The sequence below is a fragment of the Zootoca vivipara genome, chromosome 14 (assembly GCF_963506605.1).
Source record: "Zootoca vivipara chromosome 14, rZooViv1.1, whole genome shotgun sequence".
NCBI lineage: Eukaryota > Metazoa > Chordata > Lepidosauria > Squamata > Lacertidae > Zootoca > Zootoca vivipara.
Window position 1 is genome coordinate 28,176,014 of NC_083289.1, and position 17,970 is coordinate 28,193,983.

Consider the following 17,970-nt stretch of genomic DNA (forward strand, 5'->3'; position numbering starts at 1 on the left):
GGATTCCCAAGGGGCTGGAACTAGCACTGGTCTCTGGGATGACTGGCCTTTGGCTGACTCTGAATCAGCACAGGGCCTTGGAGCTCAGGAGGCAGAAATTCCAGCTTCTTCCCCTTTCTCTAGATCACAGGCAACTTTGCCTGTCTCCCTCCTCCTCCTCCTCCTCCTCCTCCTCCTCCTCCTCCTCCTCAAGTGACAGGCCCCATACTGCTTGCATACCCAAGGCATCAATAATGGATCAAGCCCCCATTGTTCCCCTTGATGTGTCAGGATGGTGGGACCAGCCTCAGGTTACCAGGGAGGGAGAGAGAGGGCAGGGTAGCTGCACCTGGCAAGCTAAACAGGCACATTGGTTTCGTGGAGCTCCTTCTGTGTGATGTTTGGGCTTCCTGTGGGGCTTCTGTGCACCAGAAGGTTCGGGTCACCTCCCATAGACCACTAGAGACAGCAGAAGCCTGGGCTCACACTTGTGGGCATGAAGCATCCTATAGCTCTGATCTCGCAGCCTGGCACCCTTGAACCATCCCGATTCCCACTGTTACTTTCTGAGTTGATCAAAGAGAGTGCCCCAGTGGCCTCTAGGCCTCCTCTTCTTGAAGGACTCCATAGTTTGCCATAGCATGGAAGGGGGGCAGAGTGCTGCCCAAGAAGTAGAAAGAGATATCTGAGGAAGCAGATCCAGGGGCTGGGGCAGCTTGTATGCCAGAGCAGACAGACAGCATTCTGCCCTCTTATGGTGCAAGATGGTGCATCCCCTCTCCCCAATTCCACATGGAGTAGCTGATCAGGTTGGCCGACGGGTCTCATTCCCAGCCAGGCAATGGGATTGCAGAGCCTTCTTGTCTGCAGGGCAGCTTTGTGGATACAGGGCAGATGGCAGGGCTCCATCCCCCACAATGGGCAACTTCCCTCTAGGGTCTAAGGGTAGGGAGGCCTAGCTCCTTGCCAGCCTGTAGGGGTTTTGTTGCCCCCATGGCCGGACCCTGCATGTCAGGCTGGGCTCCTTTCCTTCCTGGATGTAACTAATGCTCTGGATGGCAGAAAGGGATCGGCTCTGCAGGACCAGCACCACATCTCCGGTGTCAGCTCCTGTTTCAAGCCTCTCGGAGCAGCCGCCTTTTCCCTGGGCCCAGCCGCTGTGCACATGGGATGGGTGCCAACATGGCCCCTTTCTTCTGGGGCCTCTGGGGGCTCTTCTTGCTGACGCATCCTCTGCCAGGTACAGGGGCGTAGTAGCAGGGAGGGGAGTCAAGGGTCTGTGTGTGGGCATGCAAGTGGCCTCCTGCATTTGTCTGTGGCCAGTGACCCCTGTCCCCTTTCTCCCAGCAGGGGCAGCGGGGGAGCCGAGCAGGAACCTGCGACAGGGTTTGGCAGGGCTATTGACACCTCCCGGAGAGCAGCGCCAAGGGGGCTCTGTTTCTCCCGGGCCCAGCCCAGGCTCGGCACATCAGCAGCACATGCACCGCTTAGTGCATCCCCTTCTCCTCAGCCTGGAGTCCCTGTGGGGCAGGCATCCTCCCTCTCCCCAGGCCCGGAGCCCTGAATCCTGCCTGTCCAGCTTCCTCCACAACATCTCTCTGTACCTCCAGGGCGAGGAGGAGCAGGAAGCCCCGGAGTCCTGGGAGAGCCTCCTGCTGCCACTGCTGCTGCCACCACCTCAGGCCGAGAAGCTGCTCTCACCAGCATCCTCTGGACACCGGCTCCTCCAAGACATCCTCTTTTCCTGGCGGCGAGGCAGCCGGCATTGGGATGGGTGGCTGAGCTTTACCCAGGACTTGCTGAGCCTCCTCCTCAGTTGGGCCCAAGACCCCCCACAGCACCTCCATGGGCAGCAGGGCTGGGAGGTTCTCAGCAACCTGATGGAAGCCCTGGGCCAGGCTGTCCTCTCTGGGTTGCTTGGCTCACAGGGGTCCCTTTGCCCCCCAACAGGGCAGAGTGGGTGCCAAGCGAATGCCAGTTGGCTGGGGCAACTACTGCGGCTCTTTGAGGGCACTGGCTGGACAGCCTTCCTGCACATTCGCCCAGCAGGCTTCGCCCCCACCGATGGCCAGCAGAAGCCCTTTGGCCTGGTCCCCGCGACCCCCCGAGAGCTGCCCCCTGGCAACCGCAGTGCCCCCAGCCTCTCAAAAACCCTCTACCGGACAGAGCAGCCAGGCACGGGCGGGAAAGTGCAGGAACCGGCAGGAGGCTCTGAGGGCAACATCTTGTGGGAGGCGCTGGAGGAGCTGAGGCAGAGACTGTGGCAAAGGGCAGGCCCAACCCTCGTCACCAGCTTCCGAAGGAGGGTCTTGCATGTGACGGGCCTGCTGGCAGCTGAGGCTTCAGAGGCAGTGGGGGTCCCCCAGCCTGACCCAGATGGGAAGTGCTCCGTAGGTAGGTGGGTGGGTGAATGAATGGGGCTGCAAGCCATGGCAGGGAGGGCACAAGGAGAGGGAGAGATGGGCCAGGCCTCCTCGGGGGCCGCAACCCTAACCATCCTCTTCTCTGTCCCTAGGAAGTCTGCAGCAGCTGCTGCTGTGGTAAGTGGTTGTGGGGACAGCTTCTGGAGGGGGAGAGTGTTGCTTTTGTGTTCGAGTCCTGCTTACTGGTTTCCCACAGGCATTGGTTGGCCATTGTGAGAACAGGATGTTGGATCTTTGTCCTGTTGCAACAGGGCCTTCTTAAATGTCCTGGAAGGGGGTGACCAGCCTCCTTTCCCTGGACTAGGTGGTGGTGATGCTGTTCTTGTTGCCACTCTTGGGCTGAGTTTCGTCGTTCCTTGGGCAAAGGGTGGCAAGGCCATGGGGTATGACATGGCATGGAGTGACATTCAGAAGGGGTGGTAGTGCTGTCAGGGCAGTGATCTGAGCAGAGGGCCATTTGTGGCAGGACCCTGGGGGCATGGTGGCTGCTGGCTTGCCCTGCTGGTGATCTCTGGCACGGCACTCTGAATCACCTTGTGCCTGGTAAGTGGTGGACCCTCCTCTTCTCTACTGTTCGCAGGGGAATCAGACACAACATCAGCTGGGACACCCTGCGTGTGGACTTGGCCTCCAAGGCCTCCTTCCCATGGCCTCCTGTGGTGCCCAGTTGCTTGCTGCCTGCTGGGGAAGGGCACAGGGTGAGCGAGACCCTCCCTCCAGCCCCCCGGAGAGCATTTCCTGATCCCCCCTCCCAGGCAGAAGTCCTGGAGGCCGCCTGCAACGAGAGCATCCCCGGCTTGCCAGGAATCTCCAACTTCACCATCTACTTGTATTGCACCCTCTTCAATGGTTCCAAAGAGCCCCACCGGCCCCCACCAGACCTGGAGGCCTTGTGTTCCAGCACCACCTGGTACTTCTCCTCCATCGAGGGCGACCCGGTCTGGATACGAGCCTGCAAGGAGTACTTCCCCCAGCAGTTCAACAGCACAGTGTGTAGCAATGCCTCTGTCCTCTTGCACCTTGGGCCCCACCAGGAGCTTGTGGAGGAGCTCTGTGCCAACCTCTCCATGCCCTTCCAGCCCAGCCGTTGCTCAGAGGCTCTGAACAGGCCTCTGCTCGGCCGGGAGGACTTCTGGACCTGCCTCTCCCTGGAGAGCCAGACACTCTGGACCCAAAACCTCTGCAGCAGCAGCAGCCTGCGGGAAGTCTCTGATGCCACCAGGCAGTGGATGGGCACCCTCTGCCACAGCCCGCTGGCCCAAGGGGCTGGGCTGAATACCTCTCTGCGCCAGAGCATGGAAGTACCAGCTTGTGGTGCTAGGGCCTGGAGCCCTCAAGCGCTGCACAACACCAGCTTCCTAGCTCAGTGTGGAGACGCCCACCTGCAGAGCTTCCAGGAGCTTGTGTGCAGCAATGAGTCCCTACTGGAAGCCCTGCAGCTGGCCCACCCCTGGGTGCTGGTTCACTGCTTGGCTGTTGAGCAGGACAGGAGCTGCTCCCTCCCGTGGCTCCCAGGGGTGCTGCCATTGCCCCCACAGCTCTGCCAGGATGCGCCGGCCTTCCTGATGGCACTGGTATCCCAGTTAGCCCGGTGCAAAGAGCCCTCCCACTCCTCTTCCCAGTGGGCTCCCAGTGCCGGCTACCTGCTGCGGCTGCTGGACTTCCTGCTGGCTTCTCCTGCCCTTGGCGAAGTGGGGCAAGAGGGAGCCAGGCAGCAGCTGGGCCAGGCTCTCCTGCTCTCCAGCCTCCTGGGCAACAGCTCCTTTGGGACTTCTCTCCAAGCCAACTTCTCCCTGAGCATCCTGGAGGATGTGAGCCAGTTCCTGCAAGAAGGCGAGCTGGATCCGGCCACCAAAGAAGACCTGCTTAACTGCTTTGGGGTGGGTGATGCTCTGGGGACAGGAGGACGGTTGGGGAGGCTACTGTCCATAACCACATGGGGAATGCCTGATAGGAATGTGTCCCCTCCCTAGGAATGCTAAGAAGGGGGTCTGCCCTCTGGGCTGCATGAATGGATTTAGACATGAAGAGAGGATATTTTCATTCATTGCTCATGTGAGTCAGATCATGGGTTCAGTCCCTTCCTCTTCCAGGAAAGTTTCACAGAATTGTAAAAAATCTGAAGGGTCATCTAGTCCAACCCGCTGAAAAATCATCAAGAAATACTAAAATGTACTTATTTTTCCCCACCGAGGGAACATTTAGTCAGTGGACCACATACAATCACTCCAAACTATATCAAGCACTCTGCTCCTTCTCTGCTCAGCATACAATGGAAAATAAGGTTTAACACTTTTCTCCATGGTGCATCTTACACACTTATAGCCACCTGTCTCACTCTCACCTACCAACCTAGATGGCTTTCAAAGAGCATTAGACCAATTCGTGGGAGGAGAGGCCTGTCGATGGCTACTAGCCATGAGGACTAAGGCAATAATGCTTTTGAATCCCAGTTTCTGGAAACTGCAGGAGGAGAGAGGGCTCTTGTGCTCAGGTCCAGCTTGTGAGAACAGGATGCTAACCTAGAGAAACCCCTTTTGGCCTGATCCAGCAGGCTCTTCTTCTCTCTCCTCCTTGCAGCCTTTGCTCTGGAATCTCCTGGAGAGGGAGGAGAACATCTCAGCCCTGGAGTTCTTCATACAGGTACCTTCCTTCCATTCCAGTCTCCAGTCCTGTTGGTCCTAAAGCCACTTCCTTTGCCCAATACTGGTCCCTGGAGCAAAGCTGCACCTCTCCTCCTTCTCTTCCTCCTCCAACCCCAAGGCTGACCTCTCCCCCTTTCCCCTCCTTCCTGGCCAAGGCGCCTCCCTTGTGGCAGCTCCAGTGAGGCAGGGAAGGGAGTGGCACTTTTGTTGCTGCCTTGCCTCCTCCTCTCCCTCCCACTTTTCCAGGAATACCTGCAGATGCCCCATAAGGTTGTCCAGAGGCTGCTGTGGTCAGTGGAAGGTGAGACCACCCAGAGGTTCCTGGCCCTGCTGCACCGCTCTTGGGATCACCTGCAGATGAAGGTAGGTCTGTGGCAGAAGGGCTGGACTTGATTAGGGGTGCAGCACCTGTGAAGCCTTGACATGCCCACCAGGCTCCACATGGAAAGGGGGGTATTTGTTTAATGTAGGTGTTGGTTGGCAGCTCCAGACCTCAGCGCCTTGTGAAACCCTCCAAGGGAACTCCCTTTCCCTCTGCTCAGGGCTGGCTCTAGGCCCGCCCCCGGTGGCGCCGCTGTGCCCGCTGAGAGGCGCAGCTGAGGCTGCCCCAGGCGTGCCCCTGCTGTTCAGTGGCTTCAGGCTGCTCTCCGGAGGCGCGCGGGCCTGGGGCCGCCTCCGCCGCGCGCAGGGGCGTTGCAACAGCCCTACAACAGGCTGGGTGGCGCAGTGTAGCTGCGCCCGCCAGCCACGCTGGGAAACGGGGTGGGGCGCCGGAGGGATCCGTCGTGCCAGGGCGCCGGGCATGGTTAAGACGGCCCTGCCTCTGCTTCCCTCCACCAGGTACCTCTGTGGGATGAGCGGGCAGTGGAGTCACTGGCTGCCCAGCTCCTGAGCAAGTTCCCTCAGCTGACCCCACAACTCTTCCTCCACCTCTCTCACTTTGTCCCTTTCATGGCTGCCTCGGACATCCTGCGCTTGCCATCCGCCCTGCTGGCCAACGATAGCGTGTGAGTGGCCCCCCCAAGCGCCTGCATGGCTTGGCCCAAGCCTTCCTGGGGCGTCTTTCCCCAAACCTCCTCCAGAGCCATCAGGCCCTCCCTGCCCAGTTGAACCCCTAGTGAGTTTAGCCCCAGGTCCTAATGAAGGTGGGTTTAGTCCCCAACTCCACTTTCAATCTTGTGGCAGGAACCTTCAGGAAAGATGGTGCTCGAGCATTTATTTATTAAATTTGTCAGTCGCTTTATCATGTCCAGGGTAACCCAAAGTGACTTACAACCAATCAAATAGACAATAAATCCCACATAGATACATTAAAACCAAGAGGAAGGAGAAATATATTAGAAACATCCCACATGCTTCTAAAAGGTCACAGAGAGCTCAAGGCCAAATGCCTGGCTATAGAGGAAAGTTTTTGCCTGGTGCCTAAAGATAAATAATGATGGTGAGCCTTCCTGGGGAGAGCATTCCACAAACAGGGAGACACTGCAGGAAAGGCCTGTTCTCATGTTGCTACCCTCTGGACCTCTTGTGTGGTCAGAATAGAATGTCCTTTCTGTCACTTCTGAGTAGCCATAACCAGCCCCTCTTACTGCAGGGAGGGTCTGGGCCCTCTCATTTCACCTGAAGCACTCCTTATGTTGGTCTTCCTAGGCTGTGCCCATCCCCCTGGCCTCATGCGTGGCATTGGCCAGGTAGTCCTTCACTCAGCATGCGGTCTGTGTGCCTGTAGTTTTCTCAGGTGAGGGGTGGGGGAACTTCTCTTGCTAACATAGCCTCTTTCTTCCCCTCTCCGACCCTCAGCTTGGCCATCATTAGCAGCCAAAGTGCCCGGATGACGCTGGCACAAAAGCGAGCCCTAGTGCAGCGCCTCCTGCAGGCCGAGCACCTCCTGGGTGAAGTCCCTTCCTGGCCCCCGGAGTTCCTTCACAGCCTCCAGCCTCTCCTTCCTCACCTTCCGCTTGGCCATTTCCTTCAGCTAACACAGCAGCAGGTGGGACCAGGGTGCAGAGGCTGAGAGCAGCCCGGGTGTGTGTGTGTCCTGGGCATCTCCTTCAATTGCCCCTGGAAAGCTGGGCAAGCACTCTGCTGCCTCTGTGGGGATAAACCCTTTGTGAGAAGGTGCAGTCCCTGCCTCCAGCCCCCTCCCCACAGGACTGGAAGCTGGTGGCACACCCTCTGGAACCCCGGGGGGGGTGAGCATGCCCCAGAGTACCCACTTATGCCAGGGATGGTGTTTTAATAAAATAATAGAATTGTAGAGTTAGAAGGTTGGTCATGTTGTCCAACCCCTGCAATGCAGGAATCACAGCTAAAGAATCCATGCCAGACGGCCATCTGACCTCTGCTTTAAAACCTCCAGGGAAGGAGAGCCCACCACCTTCCAAGGCAGTCCATTCCACTGTCAAACAACGCTTAAATGTTGGTGTGTCCCTCCAGATCCAGAGCTTGGTGAATGGCTGGCAGGAGGCTGAGCTGGGCCTGGCTCAAGGGCGCCATGTAGCACGCAGTTTGCTCAACAGGAGCCACGAGAGCACCGAGGAGCAGGTGGGCAGGTGAGTGGTGGGGAGGCAGGCTTGGGAGCAAACTGACTTGGGTGATTGATTTTGTGTCCCAGGATATCCCACTGATTGGTGGGTGCAGCTGTTCAAGGAAGAGGAAGAGATTTCCTCCCAAGGCAGCACTCCACATGGCTTTGGGTCCAAGGGAGAGCAAGGCATGCTACATTCAAGAGACAAGCCAAAGGTGACCCCGGTGACATGATTATTGCTAGACCAGGCAGGAGTTATGTCCCCAAAGTAAAAGGTAAAGGGACCCCTGGCCATTAGGTCCAGTTGTGACCGACTCTGGGGTTGCGCACTCATCTCGCATTATTGGCCGAGGGAGCCGGCGTATAGCTTCCAGGTCATGTGGCCAGCATGACAAAGCCGCTTCTGGCAAACCAGAGCAGCACATGGAAACGCCGTTTACCTTCCCGCCGTAGCGGTTCCTATTTATCTACTTGCATTTTGACGTGCTTTCGAACTGCTAGGTTGGCAGGAGCTGGGACCGAGCAACGGGAGCTCACCTCGTCGCAGGGATTCGAACCGCCGACCTTCTGATCAGCAAGCCCTAGGCTCAGTGGTTTAACCCAAAGTATTAAACCACTTTGTCCCCAAAGTATTTCCTGGCAAAGATGCATCACGGCAACAGGAGCTGAAGAACCCCAGATGGAAGGATATTTGTCCACATAGTTCTCTTTCAAAGTCTGTGGACACTTGGGTTGTACAGAACATGTGAACTTCAGAAGGGCCCTGCAGCAGCAGCAGCAGCAGCAGCAGCAGCAGCAGCAGCAGCAGCAGCAGCAGCAGCAGGGTCAGGCTGAAGGGGTCCATCTGGTCCAGCATCCTGTTTTCACAGTGGCCAGCCAGATGCCCCAGTGGGAAGCCCAAAAGCAGGAGCTGATTGCAACAGCAACTCTCCCCAACTTGATTCCTATGAACTGGAGCTTTCTTGAAAGAGCAAAAGCTCTTCAGAGGGGGAGGAGCATCACCCTTTGTGCATCTGGAGCAACATCCAACCAGAAGCATCAGAGTTTGGGGTCCAGAACAGCAGGAAGGCCTACATGGGGTGTGGCTAGCACCAAGCGAGCAAGTCCCAACAGCCTACTTCTGCCTGTTCCCCCTCCCCCATCCTCACAGGCTCGGGGCTCTCACCTGCTTCCTCAGCATTGGGGACTTGCGTCTGATCTCCCCCTTGCAAGATCCGTGGGGGCCGATCGAGAAGCACCTCCTGGAGTGTGTGGCCAGAGGGGTGGTGGACCCTCATGGGCAGGTGAGTGGTGAAGAGGACCAGGCTCTCTTGGGCACAGCAGAGCCTAGCCTAGGGCCAGTGCTGCTGAGGACATTTCTCCCCACTGTCCCTCAGCCTCCTTCTGGGGGCAAGCCACTCTTCACAGAGATCCAGCTCTGGTGATGCTCTCCCAACTGGAAGCAAATCTGCAGAACCCTCCTCTTCTCCAGGACTGAAGCCTCCTTTACCAAAGCTGGCTCCTTCCCCTGGTTGGGCCACCACCTCATCTGACTTGCCATTGCCTTCTCCTCCTCCTCCTCCTCCTCCTCCTCCTCCTCCTCCTCCTCCTCCTCCTCCTCCTCCTTCCAGCTGGCCCATGCCCTGGCAGAGCTCCTGCCTTCCTCGGTGGGCTCCCACGAGCTGCAATCCTGGCGGGGTCTTGTGCCAGCCATGGGGGTGGAGTTCCTGCGGGGCCTGTCAGAGTCTCAGGTAGGGGCTATCCTCCCAGAGCTGCAAGCAGCACAGCTTAGCCGTGCCCAGGTGAGTTGTACTGAGGGTATGCCCTGCATCTGCCGTGGGGGTGGGTGGGTATTAGGCAAATTTGACCTCTCCAGAGTTGGGGGCAGCAGCAGCCTACCTCAGGAGACATCCTGCCTAGGTCAATCCCACCAACTCCCTGTCATGGGGATGAGCTAGGGCTTCCACTTCCTTATGCTCAGGCAGCTTCCTTGTTTGTTTGCTTATTTATTTAGTAAAATTTATACACTACTTGATTGTTGTTGGGTTGTTTTTTTTAAAGCCACCCTCTAAATATAAAACAATGGCTATCAATAAGAAAAATTAGCAATAATTTTTAAAAACTTTCATAAAGTTGTAATAGCAAAAAAAACTGAAAGCAGATTTAGGGGTGGATCTATACTCATGTTTTATAACATAAAAAATGTGTTATTAAAATGTGACACCAGAGGGCACTGCAGAGCAGCGAGCCACCAGCCATGGGAAACTGCATTAAACGTTACAGAACATTACGTATATTTAATAACGTTTAAAAGATCAATGTAGATCCAGCCTAAAACTCAATCAACTTTCTAAGCATCTGGGTGGGCTTATATAAATAAGAATGTTTTTAGCAAGCACTGAAAATAGTACAAGGAAGGACCCTGCCAGATATCAATAGGCAGGGAGTTCCAAAGTGGAGGTGCTGCCACACTAAGAGATCCTTCTTCCCTTCAGGCTCTCCTGCTGCTCTCGCAGGCACTGCGGATGGAGAATGTGAGTATCACCCAGAAGGTGAAGCTCAGAGGTAGGTGTGGAGGTCTGGGGCAGAGACCTCCTTGTTTGACCTGGTCCAGACAGCAGGGACAGGTCAGCAGTTGGCAGGCCCACAGCTCTGAAGATGGCAGACCCCAGCTTGGCTTGGAGAATCTGCCACCTCACCTGCCCACTCACTCTTCTTCAGGAATGAAGAGCTGAAACGAACTAGTGAGAAATAAAGTCTAGTCTGGGGAGGGAGGAGCTCCCTGGGAATCTTGCCTCTGTTATAACCGTTTTGTAAACCTGCAAGCTACAGACATGCTTGTTCAATCCAAAACGGAATGCAAAGCATTTCCCTGTCTGCTGATATTGTTGGGCAGGGGGATCCAAAGCCCCACCAGTACCACCACTCCACCCCTTGGTTTTCAGTGATGGGCTCTGTGGCCTCCCTCCCACCCTGCCTTCTGTCTCTGCAGGTGACGCTGAGTGGGGCTGAGCCTCTCTGCTCCCTCCTCGCTGGCCTGGGTCCCCAATCTCTGGAGGTGGCGGTGGCGGCTGTCTTGGCCAGAGGCTGTGCATGTGTGGGCCCCACTCTGCCCCATCTCTCAGGAGCTCAAAAGGCAGGTCTGCTTCAAGCTCTGCAGGTATCTGGCGAGGCCCACAGGGATCCGGGCGGCTGTGTGTGTGTGCCCTCGAATGGCTTCAGCCTCCCTAACCGCGTGTCCCCTTCTTGTGCCTGTCCCAGAGGCATGGCCCAGAGTCCCCTGTCCTCAGTGCCCACCTGGACTGCCTCCTGCCTGCTGTCCCTCTCAAGCTCCTGCAGGTGGACACCCAGGCCCTGCTGGGGAGGAGCAGCTGGCACCGGAAGGCACCTTGGTCCCCACAGCAGGTATGGGAGAAGAGTGCTGGGCAGGGCGATGGGAGGCCAAAGCAAAGGGTGTCATTCACTCCCTGTGGTGTCTCCATAACTCAGGGGTAGAGCATGCAGACAGCCATGGGCTCAGCACCCACCAGCATCTCCAGGGGAAGCTGGGAATTGTTCCCTGCCTGGAAGCCTGGAGAGCTGCTGTCAGTCCATGCTGACAGTGCTGAGCTAGATGGACCCACGGTCTGGCTTGCCACAAGGCAGCTTCCTAGCTTCTTTTTACGTCCCTCTTTCTCAGGCCCAGTTCCTTTGGCAGAGCATTGAAGCCAGTGCCAACATGACGGGGGACCTGATCTGGTGAGAGCCACACCCCTGCCAACTCCCCTCCTCCCTCCCTCCTCTGCTAATGGGATGACATGGGTGGTGATGGCTGAACTCTCTCCCCATGGCAGGGCACTGGGACACCTGGCTATGGGGCTATCCTGCACCTCTCTGCAGACCTTTGAAGCTGGGGCAGATTTTCTGGCTGTTCTGGAAGCTCTCTACAGCCAAGACCTCCACCTGCCCTGGAGCCTGGTAAGAAGGCATTGGGGAGAGGCCTACCCTGGATGGGAGCAGGGAAGGGGCTCAGCGGGTGCAGAGCAGTGGGCCTGGGTACATAATGCCCCCCTCCTCAATTAATGCCAAGCTGCGCCTTTGTTTCCAGAAAGGATGCATCTGGGAGGAGATCCAGAGGAGACCCAGCCTATCTACTACAGAGTTGCTGGGGCTGGGACCCCAGTTCCTCATGGACTTGCCGTAGGTGACCTGCATCCCAACCCCGAGTCCCTGGCCTCCCTCCCACCCAATACATCCGGTTAGGTAGGTGGCAGCAACCCTTTTGTGCTGCCTCCTTGTGACCAAGGATTTGATGGGCACCAGACCTCTTGGCTGCATGGAAGCTCCCCCTAGTGGCTAAGAAAGACATCAAGGGTGCAGGGTATGTTTTGGCGAGAGGAGAGAGCGCCGTATTCAAATATCTGCCACAGAAAAGGCTTTAGAGCAGGCATGTCCAACAGGTAGATCAGGGGTCGTCTGCAGTAGATCACTGGGATATCATTGGCTCCCTCAAAAGAAGCTAAACATCTGTGGCTCCCCTAAAAAAAGCTCAACATTTTACCTCCAGCTTGAAAAAAACTCAACAACTTTGACCTGAACCCCCCAAAAAGGGGGTAGATCACTGCCAGTGTTTAACTCTGTGAGTAGATTGCAGTCTCTTGGGAGTTGGACACCCCTGCTTTAGAGGAACCTATAGGAAGACCTTCCTGAGTCTTCAGGCATTTCAGCAGGCGGCAGGTTTCCTGTACTGACTAAGGTGGGGTGTGTGTGTTCCTTTCACCCCCTTGATTCTGTGCTACTGGGCCAGATCAACATCCAGCGCTCCTCCCTGCCTTGCCTGGCCTGCTTCTTGCTGCTGAAGTGAGGTGTCCCTTCTTGGCCAGGACTCACCTGCTGGACAAGCTTCCTGGCAAGTCCTTCCTGCTGATCTTGGACTATGTAAGGAGCCACCCACGCAACCTGCTGGTCTTGCCACCCCCTCGACGGGCCGCCCTCGCCCGGCACAGTTTGCAGGCACTACTGGTAAGGGGGAGAGGAGCAGCGACCAGTTTTGAGAGCCAGAGTGGCACAGCTGGAACCCAGTGCACTTCTCCACCTCCCCACCACCACCATCAGCTCTGCTGTGGGTTTATTGATTTGCTTGGGATCTGTGAAATGGGGACAATAGTTATATTGTGAGGTCCAAAATGAGCCAATAATCGGAGGCTCACCTGGGACACATTCCATCCTTTCCAGGTGCAGGAGGACCACAGGGAAGGGTGCAGGGAGGGAAATTCCTAGGGGCACTCTCCTCTCCACCCCCCTCTCCCTGTGTCAAAATGCAACGGTGAGCTCTGATGGAGTGCTGTGTCTTCAGGCACCCTGCCCTTGGCCTCAGGGATGGGACAGCAGCAAAGTTACCCTTCCCAGGCCATACTCCTTGCAGCACCACCACTCCTGGCTGGGACCAGTGTGAGCCACCTCCCTCCCCTCTGTATTTCAGCAAAGGTCCCAAGGGGAGGCAGACATCTCAGTGGAGATATTGACCTTGCTTGGCCCTTTGGTGGGCTTCCTGGAGCTCGACAACCTGGTCCATGCCAATCCTGCAAATCTGCTCCAGCACCTGGATGAGCTCCGGGAGACCTGCCTCGATAATGGAGTTGCGGAAGTGGTTGGGCAACTGCTGATGGCAGATGGTGCTTTGGGGTGAGGAAGGTGCCTTTTTGGACCCTGGCTGAGCTCAAGGCCTTGGCTTGCCTACATGACCACCTCACTGTTTCGCCACTACAGGGACCCAGTGCACTGGAGCCAGGTGGAGCTGGAGCAGCTGGGGCATTTGGTGTTCAGGCTCCCTCCGGAGAGTATCCAGCAAATCCCCCAGGTGAGGCAGAGTGAGGGTCTGTATCCATGTCTATCTCGTGTGCTGGAGTGTGCTTCAGCATTCTGTCTCACTGCCAAATAGCTCTGATAGCATCCAGCAATCAGCTGCAGGCTGCCTCTGGAAATGGAGGCTCCACCTAGCAGCCAGGGCTGACCTCCAGTGGCATCCTCACCAGTGGTGGACCTATATTTGGGGGCCCCTGAAGCTTGAAATGTTATGGTGGCCCCTTCACAACCTGGAATGAGGTCTGGGTAACCTCTGTTACCTTCTTCAGTGGGATTGTTCCAAGGCAGATCACTTAAAATTAATAATAATAACTACTACATCTCAGTTTTTGATTAAAATTGCTGCCCTCAATCATCTCACACGCCAAAGTCATTGGTGTAAACAAAAATTTCCTATGCCTTATCATTTTCAAGTTACTTCAACAGTTCACCTTTACAACATCTGTGCTGTTGACTCTCAAATTTTGGGATCGTTGAATTATATCCAACAAAAATAATAAATTTAGTCGTGCAAATTGGGTCTAAAGGTAAAGGGACCCCTGACCATTAGGTCCAGTCGTGACCGACTCTGGGGTTGCGCACTCATCTCGCATTATTGGCCGAGGGAGCCGGCGTATAGCTTCCAGGTCATGTGGCCAGCATGACAAAGCCGCTTCTGGCAAACCAGAGCAGCACATGGAAACACCGTTTACCTTCCCGCTGTAGTGGTTCCTATTTATCTACTTGCATTTTGACGTGCTTTCGAACTGCTAGGTTGGCAGGAGCTGGGACCAAGCAACGGGAGCTCACCCCGTCACAGGGATTCGAACCGCCGACCTTCTGATCAGCAAGCCCTAGGCTCAGTGGTTTAACCACAGCGCCACCTGTGCAAATTGGGTCTACTAGACCTAAAATTGTTAAGTCATGTGAACTAAAATCACTTCTGGGGCCCCTCTGGGATTAGGGCCCCTGAAGCTTGTTTCATTAGTTTATAGTAGATCTGCCCCAATCCCCACCCTCTGGACCTTTGCTCATGCACTGCTTGACAAGTACTTCTTTATAAGAATATATATATATATATATATATATATATATATATATATATATATATATATATATATATATAAAAGAATTGCCAGACATTGCATAAAAGGGCTTCCTATTGTCTCATTATCTGATTGCTTGGGGAGGTGGGGTGGGCTGAGGGGGTGAAGTGGGGAGAGGAGCCCCACAGATGAGCTCTGCTGTGTCAGTGTGTCCCTGCCTCTCTGGCATCCTTAGTTGTGATTCCTGCATTGCAGGGAGTTGGACTAGATGATCACTGGGGTTCCTTCCAACTGTAAGGTAAAGGTAAAGGGGCCCCTGACCATCAGGTCCAGTCGTGTCCGACTCTGGAGTTGCGGCGCTCATCTCGCTCTATAGGCTGAGGGAGCCGGCGTTTGTCTGCAGACAGCTTCCGGGTCATGTGGCCAGCATGACAAAGCTGCTTCTGGCGAACCAGAGCAGCGCACGAAAACGCCGTTTACCTTCCCGCCGGAGCGGTCCCTATTTATCTACTTGCACTTTGATGTGCTTTCAAACTGCTAGGTGGGCAGGAGCTGGGACCGAGCAACGGGAGCTCACCCCGTTGCAGGGATTCGAACCGCCGACCTTCTGATCAGCAAGCCCTAGACTCTGTGGTTAAACCCACAGCGCCACCTGGGTCCCTCCTTACAACTGTACAGTTCCATAATTTTATGACCTGCCTCTCCCATCCTGTTCTGCTCCAGGCGGTGTTGAGCAAGGACCTTGTGGAGCAGCTGTTGCAGAGCCAGAAGCTGTGGGAGGAGAGTGAGCAGGGCCGGCTGTGTGACCCTCAAGGGCCAGGTGGGGGGTTGCAGGCCCAGAAAGAGGCCCTGGTGAGGAGGAGCCTGGAGGGCTCCCAGGAAGGTGAGTTTCTGTCTGAGGAGGTGCCTCTGAAGCACACTCAGACCAAGGGGAGGGGTTAGGGACCCTCCCTGTCCCTTTGGGTTAGCTCATTGCCCATCCCCACCCCTGCTGGACTCTCTGTGCAGAACCTGTGCCCAGCTGCTCCGACATCCGGGCCTCTTTCCCCTCGGCCTGGAGCGCCACCCAGATCAGCGCGATGGAGCTGGACCAGTTCCATGACTGCCTGAGCCTCATCAGTCAGGACCTCGCCCTCCGTCCATATCAGCGCCAGGCTGCTCTCAGCAAAGCCAAACAGGTGAGTTCTCCACCAGACTGTATTCTGACCCCAGAGGGTCCCAAGGCCAAGTTTGACTCAGAGCAGACCCTCCAAGTGTCCCTATTTTCAAGGGACAGATTTGACCCCAGAATGTCCTGTTTTTCCTTAAGACGTCCCTATTTTCATTGGAGAAATGTTGGCGGGTATGTGAGAGTAGACCCACTGGAATGAATGAACCTAAGTGAGTCTCGTCAATTAACTTTAGTAGGTCCCTTCCAGTGTGTAGGCCAGGCCTTGAAACCCACCCAGGGCCTTGGCTGAAGGCGGTTCCTGCCATAAATAGCCCTCAAACACTTTGGGCCTCCCTCAGCCCCAAAGGACCGGGGCGGGGGTTGCCCAGGGAAGCAGCCTGTCCAGCCTACAGAGATGCCTTTCATGCAGTTGGACCTTGAAACCCTCTTGTTCAGGAGTGGGGGGTGTCTCCATGGTGCGAAGGGACAGTGGCTTAGGAGGGTCCCCCTGTGCTTGCAGGTTCTGGGGCCGACCTGGGCAATGGGCGCAGTGGAGATGCTGCAGTTGGGCTTCCTGGCCCTCCAGTTGAGCGAGGAGGAGCTACAGGAGCTGGAGATTCCTGACTGGGGAGCCTTGTCAGTGCTGGGGGCCCTGGAAGGCTGGACAGAGAGGCAGGTGAGGGGCCCTTCATTTTCCTGGCTCACCCACTGCATACCTCCCAAGTGTCCCGATTTCCCAGGCAAAGTCCCAGAATGACGAAAGCCATCCTGGCTTCTGATTTGATCCATGAAGACAACTGTGTCCCTGTGGCCAGTTTGAGCTTCAGAGGGAATATGCCACCTTCAATCCCCTTTTTCTAGTCTCAGGCCTTCTGAGCCAGCCTGGCCAGAAGCTGCCAGCCAGCCACAGCCACGTGGCTTTGCCTGGGTGCCTGGCCAAAGTCCTGATGTGATCTCCCCATTGTCTCTCTCTGCACACCCAGATGCAAGCTGTGGTTGGCAGCCTCCTTGCAAAGCAGCACAAGGTGAGCGCGGAAAATCTGGCACTGCTGGACTTGGTTTCTCTCGGGCACCTCCTTTGTGGGCTGCAGGTGGCGGAGATCAGGCAGCTCAACAGCCAGGAATTCAGGTAGGGAGGCTGGAAGGCACAGGGATTGGCAGAGGGGATGGAAGGTGCTGTTCCCAGCCTTCTACGGTTGCAGGCAGGACACACGCACATCCAGTTTCTGTTTCAGTGCAGAGGCCTCCACTTGCCTCCCTGCACCCTGACTACAGCCTTCTTCCTTCCCCACAGCAAAGCGGCCTCCTTCCTGGGGTTGCTCCATCTCAGCTGCTCTGAGGAGAAACTGGATGCCCTGGCCTGGCTCCTGGTCACCCCCTCTGCCTTTGGGCCTGTCGCCATGTGGGGCCCAGGGATTTTCACAGAGATTGGGACGCTGGCAGGTAGGTGGCTGTGTGGTGGAGGGAGTCCTTGCTTCTGTCTTCCTTTTGGGGCAACACACCCTGGGTGGGCACCACCTGCCTCTTTCTCTCCTTCCCAGCGGGGCTGCCAGACATCGTCCTCTCGTCCCTCGTCCCAGAGCAGCTTCGGGCTCTGACCCCAGTGGCAGTTGCCTTGATCCCCGCCCCAAAATTTGCAGTGAGTGCCTTGCTGTCCTGGAGGTCTGGGACGGGGAGGGGGAAGCCTGGGGCGGGCCTCTCAGCTGGGACTCTAAATGTGGGCCAGGCAGGGGCTGCCCCTCCAGTGCTGGGCCCAGCGGAAAGGGGTGTGTGTGTGTGGGGGGGTGGAGCACCATCCCACTTGCGCTGGCAGCTCCTGGTGGGTTCTGCCTCGCCTTTCTCTGCTCCCCCTCAGGTGGTGTTCAGCCCAGCCCAGCTGCTCAGTCTGACAAGCCCCCAGGCATCGGCCGTGACAGCCCAGCAGTACGGACTCCTCAGCCCTAGGCAAAGATGGGCCCTGGAGCTGGCGCAGTGCGAAGGGGAGCCCTGCCAGGGCCACAGGAGTATGTGCCACCCCTGCCTTGACCCCTGCATGCCTCACCATGGGCACTGCCCACACTGGCATGCCACTTCCCAGCTCTGTGCTGCCCCTCCAGTGACCCTTGGCTCCTCTTCCTCCACAGGCAGAAGTGGCTCAGGGCTCCGCCCAGCTGTTTTGCTGCTGCTTCCATCTTGCTGCCTCCTTTTGACTTTCGGGCCCCCCCTGGCCTTGCAATAAAGCTGCCCCTTTGCACTGACTCTGGCTGGTGCCTGCGACCGTCTTGTGCCCCCCTCCCCACTCGCTGCCTCCAGTACCACGGGGCAGACGAGGCGACCAGTGTGACCACCTGTCTCAGAACTGTTTGACACGGGCTGGCAGCATCTCTGCAGGATAATTTTGACTGGGGATTGAACCCTG

At 56.6% G+C, this 17,970-nt stretch overlaps 1 protein-coding gene across 1 annotated transcript; it reads left to right on the top strand.

Moving 5' to 3' along the window:
- Window positions 1-1,161: 1,161 nt before the first annotated feature.
- On the top strand, window positions 1,162-17,790 carry STRC (stereocilin). Its single transcript, XM_060282767.1, has 27 exons — window positions 1,162-1,219; window positions 1,330-2,373; window positions 2,495-2,519; window positions 2,983-4,282; window positions 4,983-5,045; window positions 5,294-5,410; window positions 5,888-6,054; window positions 6,848-7,037; window positions 7,484-7,599; window positions 8,725-8,857; window positions 9,185-9,355; window positions 10,049-10,105; window positions 10,546-10,713; window positions 10,815-10,958; window positions 11,233-11,291; window positions 11,387-11,510; window positions 11,641-11,732; window positions 12,416-12,554; window positions 13,015-13,217; window positions 13,302-13,392; window positions 15,146-15,274; window positions 15,391-15,600; window positions 16,093-16,248; window positions 16,556-16,701; window positions 16,867-17,015; window positions 17,114-17,211; window positions 17,428-17,790. Exons 1-27 carry the CDS (start codon window positions 1,162-1,164, stop codon window positions 17,788-17,790), a joined length of 5,712 nt encoding a protein of 1,903 aa, XP_060138750.1.
- Window positions 17,791-17,970: the final 180 nt, after the last annotated feature.